The sequence below is a fragment of the Eumetopias jubatus genome, unplaced genomic scaffold (genome assembly GCF_037043125.1).
Source record: "Eumetopias jubatus isolate StellerSeaLion01/CBP00866 unplaced genomic scaffold, mEumJub1_p1.0 scaffold_1, whole genome shotgun sequence".
In the NCBI taxonomy this organism is placed as follows: domain Eukaryota; kingdom Metazoa; phylum Chordata; class Mammalia; order Carnivora; family Otariidae; genus Eumetopias; species Eumetopias jubatus.
In genome coordinates, this window is record NW_028274807.1 from 54,902,730 (window position 1) to 54,921,026 (window position 18,297).

Here is an 18,297-nt window from a genome sequence, read left to right on the forward strand (position 1 = left end):
CTAACTGCCTCAAGCGTGCCACAAATTACTTTGTCTAAAAACAGTATGGTGGGAAATAACATTTAAAAAAAAAAAAACCAGGAAAGAGTAAATTACATTCATTGTTGTATTTTTAAAAATCAATTTCAGTTCTCCCAATTTGTTTTTAACATCATGACTTTTGAAGTCAACCTGTCATGAATTAGAACCCTGCTTTTAATATTTACCTGGGAGATCTCTTGTACAAGAAACATAACTTATAGTTTCAGTTTCCCTGTCTACAAAATGTGGAAAATATCATCCAGACCAAGGGTTTTTGTGTGAATTCTATGGATCCCTCAGCACAGTGCTGGGGACTGAGGAGGTCAGTCTTGCACAGGGCACAGCCCACATTACCACTCTCTGTGGCCCTGGTGCTTCCTTCTCTCCTTCCACAAGTATTAGTGAAGGGCTTGCTATGACTACATCTTATTCCATTTAATTTTAGTGTCAGGTATTTCAGGGAGTTTCTCTGGCTGCTCACCGCTCCCACCATCTCTGTATTCTCTAGATACTCTCCAGTTCCCCTGTCACTTCCTGCCCCATCTCTATATCATTTAACATGTCTACGCAATAACCTAAGCTTTAGCAGTAACCACTGTGTCCATTTAAGTCATAACAGGTGCATTTTAGAGAGTTTTCTGTAGGCTTTCATAGGATTGGTTCTAACCATTAGGCACTGCAAACTATTTTATTTGAGCAATAACATGCCCTCCTTACGTGGAGCACACAACCCTGGGTCTTGCATTTTATTAGCGTGCAAACCTCAGATTAGCCTTGCAGCAGTGCTCATTGATGCCAAAATGCCCTTCCTTCTCATCCCATCTCCCTATTTTCTCTCTGCAACCCTCTCCCAACCGCCCCAGCTTCTCCCGACATCTTTCCCCAAGCATCCGTAATAATTGCCACCCTTGCTAGTCCACATGACCAAATATAGCACTGTCTGTCTTTCTCACGTAGAGACTACAGGTGGCTCTGGGATTAGCTCTGCAAGCTGACTTCTTTCCAGTCCTGCTAAAGGCTCCTCCTGGCTTCATTTCTCCTAGACAGACAAACCAGAGGAGATTCAATTATATTAGCCAGCTTTTCTGCCACTTGGTCTGCGAACACAATGCTCCCATATCTGGCCTCAAGGAACTTTTTATTTTTGCATCTTTGTGCTATTCTTTGTGGCTAAGAAACTTGCAAGATATGACTCCACCTATGACGAACAGTCGGTGAATAAGTTGTGCTGGTATATTAAATATCTTACAAAAGAAAATCTCCATCCCAGCAACAATGCAATATCTCCACATTCAATCAGATAGATCTGATAAGCCTCTCCTTGATGTTTTCTGTAGCAGTGTTAGGTAAAAGCTTTGTAATGGAGTTCTCCCTTCCCCCCAAAATAAACCTTACATTTTTAGGTGATTTTTTGTTTGTTCTTTAGGAGGATTATATTTATTTCTTTTTCTGCTAGGAAGGTATTAGCTTTGTCCTCCTTTAAATCCCCCAAATTTTCTTTATCCGGCCTTTCTTCTCTGTTTTGAGAAGAAGGATAAATAAGTGTATGGTTTGCTCATACATCAAAGTCTTATCAGTATATCTCCTTCCTACTCACTAGAAAATTATGGCACATTTTTCACATTTTCGCATTAAGAATGTATCAAAAATGTTATTATGGAGTTTGAGCCAGGTGCTGTTGTTTCTTATTGTTATATATTGCACATGGAAGAGTAAACACTATAAAGGAGAAAACATAAAAGCAAATGTTTGCTTACAGGCTCTCAACCATGAAGCTGACCGCAAGTTGTCTGTATCTGAATCACAGAGAGCATGGTGAAAACTCACCCAGCTCTTCTCACACAGACTCTTGCAAATGTAACTGCTTCATAGCAACATAAAAACTGCTTTTTGTTTTACTAAATATCATTGAGATGATTAGGCAGCTCCTAAATCATGCCATTTATTTTTAAAACCTAGAAGTCTTCATGAACGAGCCAACTCTCTTCAGGAGCATGAGCTTGCTGACCTTTTTCCTCAGCCCCAACCTCTAAACTTTTGATTACCACTCCTCTATTTAAAGAAATCGTATGCTATCACACTTCTTACTATAAGAAGGAACTTACTAAAACCATACGAGTACAGATTGTCCAGCTTCAGATTATACATTTAAATTCTAAGAGGAGTGTGGAAGGTGGCGACCTTGAACGTTTTAAGGACACTTTCAGGGTGTTTCTTCAATATGATTGGTCTTGATGTATAATATCTTTTCCCAATACTTATTTTCTTCCTCACACTGTTTTAGTTTCTTTTCCTTCCATTTAAGCATCACATCATTATATTGTATCCTTCATAGAGTTGCTTCTGCTTCCTTTTTCCCCACAAAGCTTTTTGGTCCAAACCTTGTTTTGCTTCTCTGTACTGATAATACATCCAACAACATTTTCTTTCCATAAAGCTATCCTTTTACACATCACATTCTTGTACCTTCCAGACACCAACATTCACACTCCAAGCACTTCCAACTGGAAAATCCACATTATCTTTTATCGGTGTGCAGAAACATTTGACCCCATGCCTGTTTTTTCTTATTTTCTGTAATAATGTTGTTATTTTTGTTTTCAGATTCTTTGTTTATTTTTTAATTAAAAGATTAAAAACACTCACTCGGTGACAATCCTCTTGCCAGAAGTGAGATTTGGTCATTTCATGACAAATCAAGCTTTACTTAAAAATCTTGTAAATAGCATTTTAATTATATCAGCTTGTTTTCAGCTAATCCATTTAATGAAGAGACTCTATTCCAATCAGCACAATTAAATTGTGATTGGATTTAGAATGTATATTATTGAAAATCAACTTTGTCATTTTCTAAAATGTTTTTAACAAAAATTATTTCATTTATCTTCCATAGCTACTCACATGCTATAGGCATTATTATCTCTATGTATAAAGTGAGAATCAGAGTTTTAAAGTGATTTGCATGTTGTTACATGGCAAATGCATTGAAGAGCTGCTACCCAGATCCAAAGTCTTCTGATTTCTCACCCTGAATCTTTTCCATAATACATCAGGCTATGGTTTGACTAAATTCTTGTATATGTATTTTAATTCTTCCAAAGACACCGACATGTGACATGTCCATATGATCCTCCAACATGATGATTTTAATAATTTGTTCCAATATGTTTCTCTAACAGTTCGTGAACTTTCTGGAGAATACTTCAACTTTGTCACATATAAATCTAACTAAAAATAATCTTTCTAGTTGATTGGTGACTTACTCAGTCATTTGAAATATTTTTGCTAGTTCCTTACCTACACGGTATTTTTTATATATGAAAACTGAAAGATCACCCTTTGGTTACTATTTTCTCTGTGTTATTGCCAGAGACTTAGATAATATGGGCTTCATTTTTATAGAAATAGCTTTTGCAAGATTTTGCTATTCAATGCCACACTGAATAATACAGTCAAAATATAATAAATATCATAATATACACATCCATTCAATTCAATATCTAAGAAAATTTGATGAACAGATAATACAGACTTCTTCATAATATTGATCTTATTAAAACTGTGCTCTAAATTTCACCTATTTTCTCTCAATAATTCATTATGAATCTATTGATATTCACTAAAAAATTCTTAAAACTATTTTTTTCAAGTTTGAATACATGTATTTAATTTGAAGCAAGAATACTTTCTTTTATTTGCCTTTGAACCACCACCTTCAATGTTCAACAGTGGGTTACTTTCTGAGACTTGGTACAGAATTTTTTCATGGTTTTATGATCCTACATCAGATCTCTGGTCAGTATTGATACTGCATACCGGTATACTGTTTCTTTTAAAAGCCACTCTGTGTTTTGATTATTTTTAGACTGTGTTCCCAACTTTTTCCAGATCTCGTCTCCCTAGAATCCTCATCTCTCCTTACTTCTGTTTACACCATGTAGATGAGATAGAATCACAACCAGAGAAACTTCCTGAACATAATTTTTATGTTGTTCACATGACAAGAAGTGTTAACAGACACTTCAAAAATAAATAAGTTTAGGATTTGTTTTGTTTTGTGTTTTTGTTTTCATTTGTTTGTTTTGGGTAAGGAAGAAAAGCTTATTCAAATCAGCAAGAGCAGAGAGGGAAATTTGACAGGAGGCAGAGGTGTTTCATGAAACGTGAAGGCTGAAAGGACAGTGTGCCCCACCCATGTTGGACTGCCCCCCAGCAAAGGCATTAATAGAGGTCCCCACGTTCATAGGTTGGTATTTCCCATCCATGAAATGGCCACAAATCCAGGCCCTACATCACTTGCAAGCTGTGCTTGTGTTTCCATCTCAAATTACCAAGAGAGAATATATATGACTGGTCCAAATCAGAGAAGTTTTTTATGTCTGGTGGTGGTGGCTGAGTGTCTTGATTTAAGATGTTAACTGACACTGAAGCTAAGCTCCCCTCACAACATTTTCTAGAACATTTAAGTGTATGTCAAAATTTCTTTTAATTTGTCATTACTCTTTTAATTTGTCTATTTTTAATATCTTTCAGATAACATGTACAGGTACTCTGAAGACTACATTCCCAGGTATGTAGAAAATAAGTTATGTATTATGACTCCCAACTAATAAGGGGGCATACCGAATGCTACATTGCTTATAGGTTTGGCTCAGGGATGTCACATTTGGGTAAAAATAAAATGAAAAGTGAGTTTTAATTACTTTCACTCCTCTCTGAAGATCAAAAGCTATAATGTTATTATCTTCCTTAGTTATTTACTTATCCTGAGTCAATAAGAGAGCTGGTTAAGGGACAAAATGAGACTCTAACCTGGTATCTACAGAATTCTTGTCAATTTCAGATGGATCTATCCTAGATTATGATTCAGATCAGATTGTAAGAATGCAGTCTAATTATATATGGAATTGTGGGGCCCCTAAGAAACTGGGGTGGAAAAGAAATCTGGCAATACCTAAATAAAATTTAAGATATATATACATGCATACTTAGATAAGGATGCTTTGTGGTGTGTTGCTTTTGAGAGTAATGTCAATCAGTGGGGAAATGTGATAAATCAACCTTAAATAATATATGGTTACAGATATAATGTATTCTCTTTAATATCTGTCGACTTAATTGTAGAGAAATTTGTATGTTTTTTGTTTTTTGTTTTTTTACACAAAAGAAGGTTTACGGCATAAATCGTAGCAAAGAATTTTCATTTTCTTGCACAGTATATTTTGGCCCAAATGTGTTATTAGATTGGAGAGTTCTCCTTTAGGCTAAAAAACATCTAAATATAGAGAATTTCCTAGAGGACTCTTCAAGACCTTTCTGAAATGGTAGACTGAAAGGCAGAAAGGTCTTTCACAAACACAGAGCTTTCTCACTGGGTAGGATAAGATTACAAGCTTTCTGTTAGCCTCTAAAAGGTCTTTTTAAAATTTTTCTCCATGTGGAAATATCTCTGACATTCAGGATGTAGGCTGCAGGCAGATTCACACAAAGAAGAAAATCTTTATTTTTATGATTTACCATTGGATTCTATAACAGGAGATAAATTTCAATGCATTATCTCATATACAGAGAGATTTGTTGATTTGGTTACAACAAACAACATGACAAAGAAAATCCTATATGGATTTTCCATGTGGAAGTTAATTTCTTGGACAATTGATTTGATACTTGTCATTTGAAAGGCAATTAAGATGCAATGTGATAGAAAGTCTAGTGATTTGATCATTCTGCTAAAGACTGTGTTGGTACTCTTGGATTGGGATGGTAAGAGTCAGAAGGGAAAATTGGTAAAATATCCATCTCATAGTAAGTGAGCTCTTACCTATAGGGCAAGTGTGAAAAAGAAGTTGGTTCTTTTATAACATTCATTCATTCATTCATTCATTCATTCAATAAGTATTTGTTCAACAAATAGGAGTTGTGTTACACAAGAGATGCAAAGATGGGAAGATGCAGATTGTCCCTCCTGGATTTAGTAATCTATTATCTATTGTAATAAATCTCAATTTAGGCATAATTTGAATATACAATGCAGAATTCAGCTATAACAAGTGGCTGGCATGTTAATTATGTATGTACTTCACAGCTTGTCTATTTCTGTTTATGTAGTTTGGGAGCCAAAATCACCTTTGTAGCAAGGGCATGGAGGCTCCAGGAAAAAAACAAGCAAACGTGAAACGATTTCCGGTCATTAAAACTTCAACATTAAAACAGCAAGTGGAAATAAATGCTATCTTTCTTAGGTAGAAGTAAAATTAATGATGTCCCTCACTAATAGTTCTTAGATGGTTTGAGGCTACGGCTCCCCATTGAACCCTCTCTCTGCCCTTACTCAACATTGGCTTAGGTGGGAAGCCATGCTTCTCTGATCTTATCTTCATGCTTCCCCAAATTCCTGCCCTTCCTGCACTGTAGGTCAAAAATGTGATCACTTTAAGGACAATGTAGCATCTATATGTAACAGAAAGTCAGGTACACACTTCCTGGTAGTTAACCGTGGGCCACTTTATTTTTCCTTTAAAACATAATTCTAGGGTGCCTGGGTGGCTCAGTTGGTTAAGCGACTGCCTTCAGCTCAGGTTATGATCCCGGAGTCCCAGGATCGAGTCTCGTATCGGGCTCCCTGCTCAGCAGGGAGTCTGCTTCTCCCTTTGACCCTACCCCCTCTCATGCTCTCTCTCTCTCTCTCTCTCATTCTCGCTCTCAAATAAAATAAATAAATAAAATCTTAAAAAAATAAAACATAATTCTAGGGGCACCTGGGTGGCTCAGTCAGTTAAGTGTCTGCCTCAAGGTCATAATCCCAGGGTCCTGGGATCAAACCCTGCATAGAGCTACGTGCTCAGCAGGGAGCCTGCTACTCCCGCTCCCTCTGCCCCTGCTTGTGCTCTCTCTCTGTCAAATAAATAAATAAAATCTTTAAAAAAAATCCTTAAAACATAATTCTACACAATTCTGGTCTTTTACTCTGTGTCAGGAAGATAAGACAGTGGGAATATCCTGGATTTGAGATCTGGACAATTCTGGATTTTAATCAAACTCTTGTAATTACCAGGCTTGGAGTCTTAGCAAAATGAGCATTGGTGAACTTCAGTTGTATCATCTGAAAAATACAGATTATAATGTAATGCTTCCCTTACAAAGCATAGTCAATTAAAAAAAAAGATAATGCTTTATCAGATGAAAATTAAGGTTTAAGAAAATTCCTGCCCATTTGCTGTGTATTTATCCTCTAATTTAGGAAATCAGTTCAGGTTTACAACTACTTTAAATTTATCCTGACTCCTCAGTTTCAGAGTCTCTCTCAAAAACCTTAGGACAGATTCCAAACAGCTTTTGCATACTCTGCTCCTGGGTGGCACTGAAAGGTGCTTTTATGACAAAACATAACTCATCTCAGCCATTTTTCTACCTTAAGATGCTTTCTTGGATTTCCGGAGCTCTGCAAGCTCCTTTCACTTCCCTTCTTTACTAAATACACTAACCCTGGACCTCACTTTTTGTCTCAGCTGTCCTCCTCACCTGAGGATGTTTATGACAAGAGAACTTTTTTAAAAAAAAAAGATTGTATTTATTTATTTGAGAGAGAGAGAGAGAACTAGCACAAGCAGGGGGAGGAGCAGAGAGAGAGAGGGAGAAGCGGGCTTCCTGCTCCCTGCAGAGCTCAATGTGGAGCTTTCCGTCCCAGGACGTGGGATCATGACATGAGCCAAAGGCAGACGCTTAACCGCTTAACCGACTGAGCCACCCAGGCACCCTGACAAGAGAACTTCTGGGTAGCCTTCCCAGACATCTGAGACTTCCAAGTGGATGTGCAGATGAAGCCCTCACTGTGATCACTGCCATGCTTGTAACCAAAATAGCTCCAAGTTTTCCATCCTTCTGTTTATTTGTTTTAATGTACAAATAACCATTAGCCAAGCTCCATCCCTGTGTGACTGCAAGATGTCCAGTCCCTTATTAAGTATTGTTTCTTAAGAATCCTTGAGAAGTATGGATAGGTTCCAAAAACCTTATTCTCAATTGTCTTTTTGTCACCCCTAGCTCTGTGTCACTGCTCTCAGTGTCTTTGCCCATGTCTTTAGAATTCTTCATGCGGGCAGATATTTCTAGTCTCCTTTCCCCAAAAACTTTGGCAAAAGACCCTCCATTTTAAGTACTCCAAAGCACTGGCAATAAGCGCCTTGTGTTTAAGAGACTTTACAAAGAAGAGGATATACTAGAAGAAAATTGGAACACTGATCAAGAGAATAAAAATTTAGTATTAAGTAGTATTAGATATCATTGCTCTGAAGATCTATTAAGCAACCCCCTCACAGAAAATATCAGTGGATTCACTTCTTAGTCTCCAACCATATAAAGCCAGTACTGGGGTTTGTACTCTTCCCCAGGACCAGGGGTCTATATTTGGTCCTCTTACCCCAAATTCAAGACACCTACACCCATGGCATGCTCCCTGCCAAAGAAAGAAAAATTCAGTGAGCATGTACTCAGAAACACATCCCCCCAGCAACCTTCTCTTTCCTCCTACATTGTTGCTTTTTCTGTCCCTTTTGTATTATTCTCATCAATATATAACAGTTTTGTTTCAAACTGGAAAGAAAGAAGAAAGAAAGAAAGAAAGAAAGAAAGAAAGAAAGAAAGAAAGAAAGAAAGAAAGAAAGAAAGAAAGAAAGAAAGAAAGAAAGAAAGAAAGAAAGAGAGAGAGAGAGAGAGAGAGAAAGAAAGAAAGAAAGAAAGAAAGAAAGAAAGAGAAAGAAAGACAAAAGAAAGAAAGAAAGAAAGAAGACAAAAGAAAGAAAGAAAAAGAAAGAAAGAAAGAAAGAGAGAAAGAAAGAAAGAAAGAGAGAGAGAAGAAAGCTTTCTTGATACTAGATTGCCTACAGCTACCTCTCCTGTCCTCTGTACCCTTTATAGCAAAACATGAAGGTTCCATCTACATTCTGCCCATATTTGCTGGCTTCTCCTCCTCTCTTTTTTCTTGAACCTATTCTATTCAATTTTCTGCCTTCAATAATCTGCCAGCTCAGCTCTTGTCAAGGTCACCAGTGAAATCTACATGGTCAAATCTTAGTGTCTTCACATGCATCCATCTGTAGCATTTGACACATTGACACTCTCTCCTTCTTGAAACAGTTACTTCTCCAAGCTCTGGGTCCTCTCATCTATAGTCTTGCTCCTCACCAGTGGCTCCTTGTCCTTTGCTGACTCCTGACCCTTTGACATCAGAGTGCCCAGGGCTCATCTAATGAAACTCTTCTCTATCTATACTCATTCCAGAAAGTAGTTTTATCTTTTCTGATGGCTTCAAATAACATTTATACCCCAATGGAGCCCAACCATATATATCTACCAATTTAAAGAAAAACCTATTAAGCAAATCAAGGTAACACCAAAACCAATTTCTAACAGACCCCTAAGCTTGCTCTTTCCTCAATCTGACAACTTTCCAGACACTTAAAATAGCTTTATTTAGTTTTGTAGAAATAGCTTTCATTTTTCTTTGGACATTGGAGCCCTACATTTATATCATAGAATTTCAGAGTTGAAAAGAACAATAGGGATTAAATAGTTTAATAAACTTGTTTTATAAATAAGGAAATTGAAACCCAGGGAGTTTATGTCCAAAGCCACTCAGATAGAAGTAATGATTTTTTAAAAATTGAATTTACTTAATCTACTTAGATTATGAAGTATTTAAGCGTTTTTCTAAAAGGACTTCACAATAGAATAACGATGAAATTAAAACTTTAAAAATAGGGACTAAGGAAAATATATGTGAAAGTAGAAAATAGTAAAAGATACAATTAATATTATTTTAAATTTTGGAGTGTCAGTAAATGTGCTTATTGGTCAGAGGGCCATTTCAGACATGTTCAGAGCAATGCGCTCGCCTCTGGGATATGGGGTTATTTATTAATCTATTTTTAATGGTAATTGATCTTCCACATAAAACACTACCAGACATTTGTGCTTAAAGTTTATTAGATATTTGCAATAGGCTGGAGCTATTTGGCATTGCAAAGTAAAAATATTTTTTTTTAATTTGTAAGTTAGGCAACTGTTCCTTTATAATAGTTTATTTGGGATGATTAATCATTTGAGACCTGCCTGTAGACACAAGGCACTGCATTATAAATCACATCTTATTTTCATTCATAGGGAATGAAATGATATTCATTTTTTGGACATGATTTATCATTTGCAGGTTGTATCTGTTATCTGTGTGAGCTAGGAAAATGGATGGATTGTCTTATTAAAAATTCTTCACCTTTTGCTATTATATTCTCTGCATAGCCAGAGAAAAACCATGAACAAGGACTACTCCACATCCCAATATTAAGCTGTACTGAATTACTGATGGAAGGAAAGTTTACAGATGCGTTGCTTTGTTATCAGATAAAAGAAATACATGCCAGCATCTGGACTTTTCAAGCCATTTCATACAAGTATCATTTGATCTGTTTTTTTTTTTTTTTTAAGGACACCTACTTACTATTTACATATACTGTGTCTTCTTTCAGAAGCATAGGGAGTAGTATAGGTGCTATGCCTTGAGCTAAGTGTTTTTTCTTTTCATGCAATTCCTCCAGCTCTCAGTGATCTGTAATCTCAAAGTTAAAGCAGTTGCTACTATTTTATGAAATGCCAGTCTCACTGCTGATATGTTCCTCTGTTCCCAGCCTGCCATTGTGAAAGCTGGTCACCAGGGCCGTTGTCATTGTCTGGTGACAATGATAGGATGTCTACTCTGATCCTAAAAGGATTTCTCAGATGAAGCTGTAAGGAAATTTAATCAAACATCAAGAGCAAATAGTATTCAGGGTTTTTGGACCAGAGTTGCATTACAATCCTAGCACTGCTAGTCACTGTCTTTGTCTTTGGACAATTTAACTCTAGGAGTTACAAATTCCTTATATGCACAGTGGGGATTAAAAAAAAAAAAAAGTATCTCAGGGTTGTTGTGAGGGCTGAGTGAGCACCGGCATAAAGAGAAGCTTTCAGAATTGGTACTTATTGCGAGCATTACACATAAAGCTAGGGAAAATATGTTAATCTATCTATCTGACTCTCAGACTTCCCATCTATAAGGTGGGAAATAATATTTTTGCAGAATTCCCTAGGACTTTGGTATAATGTATATAAAACATTTAACATGGCATCTGGATGTAATAATAGGTGATCAATCATTTTACGACATCTGGGTATCTGCCAAGCTGGATCTATAGTATCTCTTTGGCCTTGTATTTTTTAAGCATCATTGTCAGTTAGTATTTACTTAGTAGTTTTAGAGGGTTATTCAGAGTGATATTCTGGGCAAGTAAACTGGCAGTACAATGTACAGTTAAGAGTACAAATAACCTCAGTTCTCGTCCCAACTCTGCCACTTACTAGTCTTCTGACCTTCAAATTATATGACCTCTCTGTGCCTCAAATTCCTTACCTATAAAATGGGGATGTGATAGTGCCTGTCTGGTCAGATTGTTCTTAGAATGGAATAAAGGAATATAGAAAATGCAGTTGAAGTAGCATCTGACAAACATAAGTGCTAAGTTATTATTTGCTATTGTTATTTCCTGAAAGATCCCAAAACACCTGTTCAAATATATATACACACACAATGCATGTAGGCATTCATGCACTTTTGCATCCATTCACTTGTACATAAACATATCTACCTTGGTTGGCTGAGAATAAACAAGAACATGCAATCATATATTGAATTTAGCTGAGAAATTAGTTAAGAACTGTGTGTAAAGTGGATTCTAATAAGATAAATTATTTTTCATTATTATAGGGAGGATGAGTATTACATTGAAGACACACCAATTTATGGTAACTTAGATGCCATAGTCCCAGGTAAGTTTTATTTTTCCAAAACTTATATTTACCTATAAATTAATATCCCTCCCCTTAATTCCACAACATTTGAGGTGGCTTATTTTTGGTTGCAATCACATTTAAATATCCCAATGGTAACCATAGGTTCAATAATGTTTAGCATATTACTTAGTATACATTTCCAAAGCTGCACATTATAAATTGTATTGCAATATCTTGTTTTTCTATATTGTCTTCATTTTACTGTAGTAGAAATGTGAATACAGGAGACTCTGTTACTATGAATTTTGACACACACAATTCTATGAAATAAAGCTATTTCTAGAACAGAAAATGGCTCAGGGACACAGAGCTTTGCACTCTGTCTACAAAAGCAAATCTACAGTGAATAATCTGGAACAAGGAGCATGTTCTCTGGTTTCCCTTGTTTTAACTGCTCATGGTAAGCAGAGAACCTAGGGCCACATTGATGGCAAGTGGGAAAAGAGAAGAACTAAATTACCACTGACTAGGTTATATATTTTTTGTCCTTAAGTAACAAGTACTTTTCAATTCCCAGCATCCCTTATTACTTGAAACATCCCAAACACCCCAAAACAAAATGCCACTAAATTCCTTAAAGCAGACAATCATGATCTGATGCCAGAGCTCTGATGAGAGAAGCCAGGAGGCTAAATGCTAGCATTTAACCCCATCCTTGCACCCACAAGCATTTCACCTCGTTCATGAATTGGGGGTTAACAGAGATTTCCAGAAATGGACTAAACTATCTGAATCTCTGTATCTCAAATCTAAGCTATCTAAATCTCTGTATATACAATTCTCCTAAAGTTAGGAATGTGAGAATATTAAAGGATTCAAAATTTTATTTCATTAAAAAATGTATTTAATCTTTGTCTTTCCCCTCCTTTTAAAGATCTTCTAATCTCTATACTCTGAGAAATCAGAACTATTCTTTAGGACTATCCTGTTAAAAATAATTTGCCCTCCTGTTTCATCTTGCAGAATCATCGTGCCTACCCGTAATGTTTGAGATTTCAATTCTTCCATACTCTGGTGGTACAAAGCCCACCATACCTGCAATTTCTGTATCTAAGGGAGCATAGGTGCCATGCACACATTCTGATTAATAATGTTTAAGAAGAGGGTTTAGGAATTTGCTAGTTAACAATTTCCGGAGAAATCTAATGTATGTTTTCCATGGACCATGCTTCGAGAAACATTATTCCTCTGTGTTGCTTTTCAGAAAGGGTTGAATGATCGATTATAAGATAACTTGCATTGTAGTAAATATATCTTTTTTTCTATGGGATCAAATCAATGCAATCCACATTTCTGCCAGGCAACTGGCCATCCTACAAGTCACTTTCTCTCTTTCTTCTCCCTTTCAAACAGGCATATCTGGGGGAAGAAAGGGATGAATGGTTTAATAAGCATGTCCCACAGGATGAAATGACTACAGGTCTCCTGGCTATTGGACACTGCACAAACCCTAAATACTTAGGACCAGCATTACAGAGCTCCAGACCACCCAAACATCCTGGATGTGCTGTCACTGATTTATGGGACAAAAAAACATGACCTAAACATTCTTTTTCAAAAATAGAGGTGTTTAAATGCCTCTGAGTAAAACTTCTTACTCGTGGGAAAAATGACCAAATTGCAATCATCGGCGCATGTGCACTGCACTGTGCCACTGTGCACCATTTGCAATCGCACCCAAATAGAAGCAAACACATGGGATCTCTGTAACGTCCAAATGGAAGCTTAAGTTGAGCCCATCATATCCTGCAATGGCATAAATTAATATGATCTAGTCTTTATCCCAAGTGACCTTCTTTTGTCTTATTATTAACTCTATGGGGTAAAAGACTTCTTCACATTCTGATCTGCAGAAAATGGTTTGTGCTTCCTTACTTTTTTGCATCTCCACAAAAAAAGACAAGCCGAGTGATTCTTGGGGGTTTCACATATACAGCTAAGTGTGGTTTGGGTCATGTATTTTTATTTGTGCCAGCATTTTTTCATTTTTCCATTGTAAATCATGATCTTTTCAACTCTCAAGAACCAGTGGATGAAAATTGCTATGAACAAATGAAAGCTCGACCAGAGAGATATACAAATGAACTGCAAGAAGCCACCCCACCTGCACAGGTGAGTTTTGTTGTCTGTATTAAGGGTCAAGCTCAGCCTAGATCACAGCATGGCTGCATGTTTTAAGAACATAAGAGCAGCACATTCTGATTCACATCTGAAGCAGTCTGATATTTTACAGGCCAAATCAGTGTCAAGTTCTGGGACCTGAGCTCTAAAGGGAAACTCAAAGGCAAATAAATGGCACTCAGAACCACACTCGAAAAGTCAAAATTGCGTACCATTACAAAGTTAATAGGTTGAAGGAAAAAGTGGATTCTCTTCTTAATCAATTAAGCTTTTTCTTTCAGACTGAAAAAAATCATGTACATCACAAAGATAAACATAAAAGTTGACACATATATAATGCTCATAAGACCTAGATGTCAGGAATTTATGGGGGTAGCGGGAGAAGGGGAGAGGGAAGGAGAGAGAGAGAGAGAGAGAGAGAGAGAGAGAGAGAGAGAGAGACAGTGCTTTAGTTAAAAGATAAATTAGCTGGATATAAAAGACCGTACTTCTATTTTATAAGGCAAATGAGTGTAAATTTTAACACAAGTTCAATGGCTGTGGGCTAATGGCAAGAGATTTTCATACGGCTTGTGCAGGGTTAGGTAGGACAAAAATGTAAGCAGAAACATATGAAAACCCAAGAAGAAATAGATAATTTTTCCTTTTCCTACCATAATCAGTTCCACCTCCTCAGACATAGCACTGACTTCATCAGAAACCATTCACAGTTCTTCGTCTACATGCTGTTGAAATGTTACAAATTTCAGTTAAAAGAGTTCTTCCTTTCCATCCTAGATCTTGTCCCTTCAGTTATGTGTTCTCTTGCTACTCCCTAGAAATAGTGAGAGGGCCAGCCAGCATTTTCTGTGTGGTCCTTTTGTGTCAGGCCTTGTCATATGTTCTTTATATGTATTATCGTTTTAGAGTTTTATGAGGGAAACAGCATTATTTCTCCCATTTGACAGAAGCTTGAGAAAGTTGAAAAACTTGCCCTAAAGCACTCAGGTACTAGGTAGAAAGAGAATCTAAACTTAGTCCTGCCTAACAGAAAATATTCTCCTCCCTAAGATGGGTCACATCTTGAAAACTTCTCATTAAGATAGAATTTTTCTCTTTTCCTCTATATGAATCCACCAAGAAATCAGAATTCTTGAAGTTTTTAAGAAACCAAGATGTGGTAAGGTTTAAACAGATTAGGAAGTCACTTTCTGTTGCACAAATCTGTCATCTGATGTGTGAATAATGGTAAAAAAATTTTTAGATAAAAGGTATGAAAACCTGCATGTTCTATACCTGCTAAATCCAATATAATAAAAACCTCTTAGAGAAGGCTCAAATATAACCACACCATCTGAAATGGAGAGTCACAGCACCTTAATTGTAAAAGAGCTGAAAATTCATAATAAAAGTTGCTATTTAGTACATATGAATTGTGGTGCATCTGGTTTTTACTCAAGTGGAAATTGTGCAAAGCTTAAAATGTCTTTAAAAGCCTGCTATTTTATAAATTATGTATTTAAAGATACTTATAAGGAGATTAGTATTTTTTCTATTATACCTTTCTCACAAATTTAGTTTCACAAATTAAACATGATTTCTTTATATTTGCTCAATTCTGTTTTATTAGAATGATCATGATCATCAAAACCACTACCCGGTTTGCTACTACAATACTTACTTTGGTCAATTACAAGAGCACTCTGCAATATTATGCAGAAAGCTTTATGGATAAAGTGACTGTTGGGAAAAGAAATAAGGTCCTTGCCCTTTAAAAATGATGTGCACAGTTCAGAAGTTGTAATTTCAATATCTATGTCTACCATTAACTAAGAAGAAACCTAATAATAAAATGAGTCCACAGAGTTCCTATATCATAAGACAAAGTGAGGGATACAAGTGTGAGCTTGTTCCTCTCCTCTTCATGTCCCAGTCTCCCACTGATCTTGCCTTTCCCTCCTATGTCAGAAGTATCCACTCTCCTTTCCTAAGCCAATACCAATTTATGCTCTTGATCATTTCCTCCATTGCTTTCAAGATCTTGCATCTTCAATTATTTGATTTTTGATTTTTTCTTTAAAGAATCATTACGATTTACCTACCAATATGCAAAAATCACCCCAATTTTTAAAAACAAAAAAATAAACAAAACAAAATTTGCCTTCTGCCTGTGTTTCTCTTTAATTCTTAAACTGATTCTTACTTTCCTCTACTGTTTCCGTTGATACACAATCTTTTACTCCTGGCTATATTTTTTCCACCCATACACTCAACTGAAACCACTCTCTGGAAGTCACAAGTGACTCATCATGTACAATCTGTGATCCTTTCTCAGGACTCACATTCTTTGAATTCTGCAGCGCTTGATAAAGTTGACCAACTGTTGACCAAACATACATTATTTGAAATGCTTTTAGTTATAAGTACAGAAATAAAGATCTCCAAGCCCAGTCTGAAATGAGCCCAAAGGGAACCTCGGGACAGGCAGGCAAGAAGGAAATAAAGGGGGAAGATGGAAAACTATAATTCTTGCCAGATGCCTGTCACAAAAATGGATACTGTCATCTTTATACTTCTGAATCTTTTTACTTTATACTTCTGGACTTCAAAAATGTAGAAAAAGTGGGGATTTTTGTGGGTACCATCAAATGACCAGTTATTAAACATATGCAAAATAGATTTTGAGATTCATTACATTCCTTCCTATCATGCTTGTTCCCACTTTAACAAACTGGAGTGTTGTCACTTGGTGAAAGCAACACAGGGCAAGAGCTACCTAAGGTGGAGGCAGGGGGAGAGGCACGTGAGAGGCCATCTAAAATGTTCATGTATATTTTGTGTACAAAAAGAAATAAAAATACACACACACAAATTTCATCTAAGCATTTTTCTACTCAAAAGTCTTGAGTTGACTATTGTTTTTTGTTGTCATCCTACCTGGCCAGTTTGGCAAAACAGGTAGCCAAAGCCCAGAAAACAAGCTGCTTGTTTTTCATAGATCTTAGAAATTCCCAGATGTCATCAAAGTTAAAGAATGAGATAACAACAAAAAGTTAATATGCCTTTCTTTTTAGGCAACTGAGGAACCACAGATGTTCTATGCCTCACTGCATCACAACTGTGAGGGGAAGCACAGGAAGCCCAGGGAAGAGAATAGTTATTTGTTAGACAAGGATGAAGATAAGCAGTTACATGCTGTGGATGCCAGCCTTTCTAAGACCACTTCGGTAAACAGTTTCCCGCTTGAGAGCCAGGAAATAGAGGAAAATGTTCATGATGATCCCATCAGACTGTTTGGATTGATTCATGCAAAGAGAGAATCTATAAATTAGCTGGGCTATGATCTAGCTCAATAATCCCACTCTTATTGGAGATGTTAAGAAAAAAATCCCTAGATGACACAAGATCTGGGAGAGTGACGATCTAAATTATTTGTTAGTGGGATGGTGGCTTACCTCTTATCCAGAGCTTATGTTCTTGCAAACCAAATGTAATGCCATGAAAATTAGTTATTTGAATTTGCTTACCAAATGCCTAAGTAGTAAAATGTAAAATAAAATCAAATTTGCAAATTGAACCTAATTACAAGGTCACAACTTCACCAACCATACTTAATACTCTGTAAAATAAAACGAAAAAAAATGTTTTAAGCATAAGTATACTCTAGAACATGTTGAAAGAAAAATAAAAGCCACCTTTTAAAAAAATATTTTTCCTTTTCATCCGTGGAACACCCCTTAATTGAAAGAAATTTCTGACTGAAAGACATGGGACATTAAATATATTTCTACAAGAAGTGGAAGAGTCTTCTTAAGAAGTATTGTTCCCAAACGGAAGTATCTTTATTGCTTTTTAGAATTGTTATAAAGTTAATGCATGCTCCTTATAACAATAAACAAATATAAAAAAGAATTTGGATATTCCACTGGTCATAGATAATTACTATGAGCAACTTTCCATATGTACATACATCAGTTGTCTCTTTCTTTTTTTCTCTTTTACCAAAAAAAGGGAGTGATTATTTTACACATATTATTTAAACTTTTTCCACTTAATATATTGGTGATTTATTTTCCTTATTTTTTTAACTATAACTAAATACAGTTACATATTATAATTTTAATGCCTGCATAGCATCTCACTGATGACTACATTAGAATTTATTCAAATAATTTGAAAGTACATTTAGCTCATTTCCAAGTTCTGTTTTTCATTTTTACAAAAATATTGCAATGAGAATGCATCTCCACACGGGTGTAAGTACTTACCTGACTTCTCGAGGCTAAATGCCTA

General features: G+C 36.2%; 1 protein-coding gene across 1 annotated transcript in view; it reads left to right on the forward strand.

The window, feature by feature from the left end:
• Positions 1 to 17,916, forward strand: part of TRAT1 (T cell receptor associated transmembrane adaptor 1) — a 32,083-nt gene extending 14,167 nt beyond the window's left edge. The window contains exons 3-6 of the mRNA XM_028110521.1: positions 4,555 to 4,591; positions 11,819 to 11,880; positions 13,928 to 14,016; positions 17,079 to 17,916. Of these exons, the coding sequence (XP_027966322.1) occupies positions 4,555 to 4,591; positions 11,819 to 11,880; positions 13,928 to 14,016; positions 17,079 to 17,336 (446 nt within the window). The 3' untranslated portion in view covers positions 17,337 to 17,916. The remainder of the gene's footprint in view (positions 1 to 4,554; positions 4,592 to 11,818; positions 11,881 to 13,927; positions 14,017 to 17,078) is intronic.
• Positions 17,917 to 18,297: the final 381 nt, after the last annotated feature.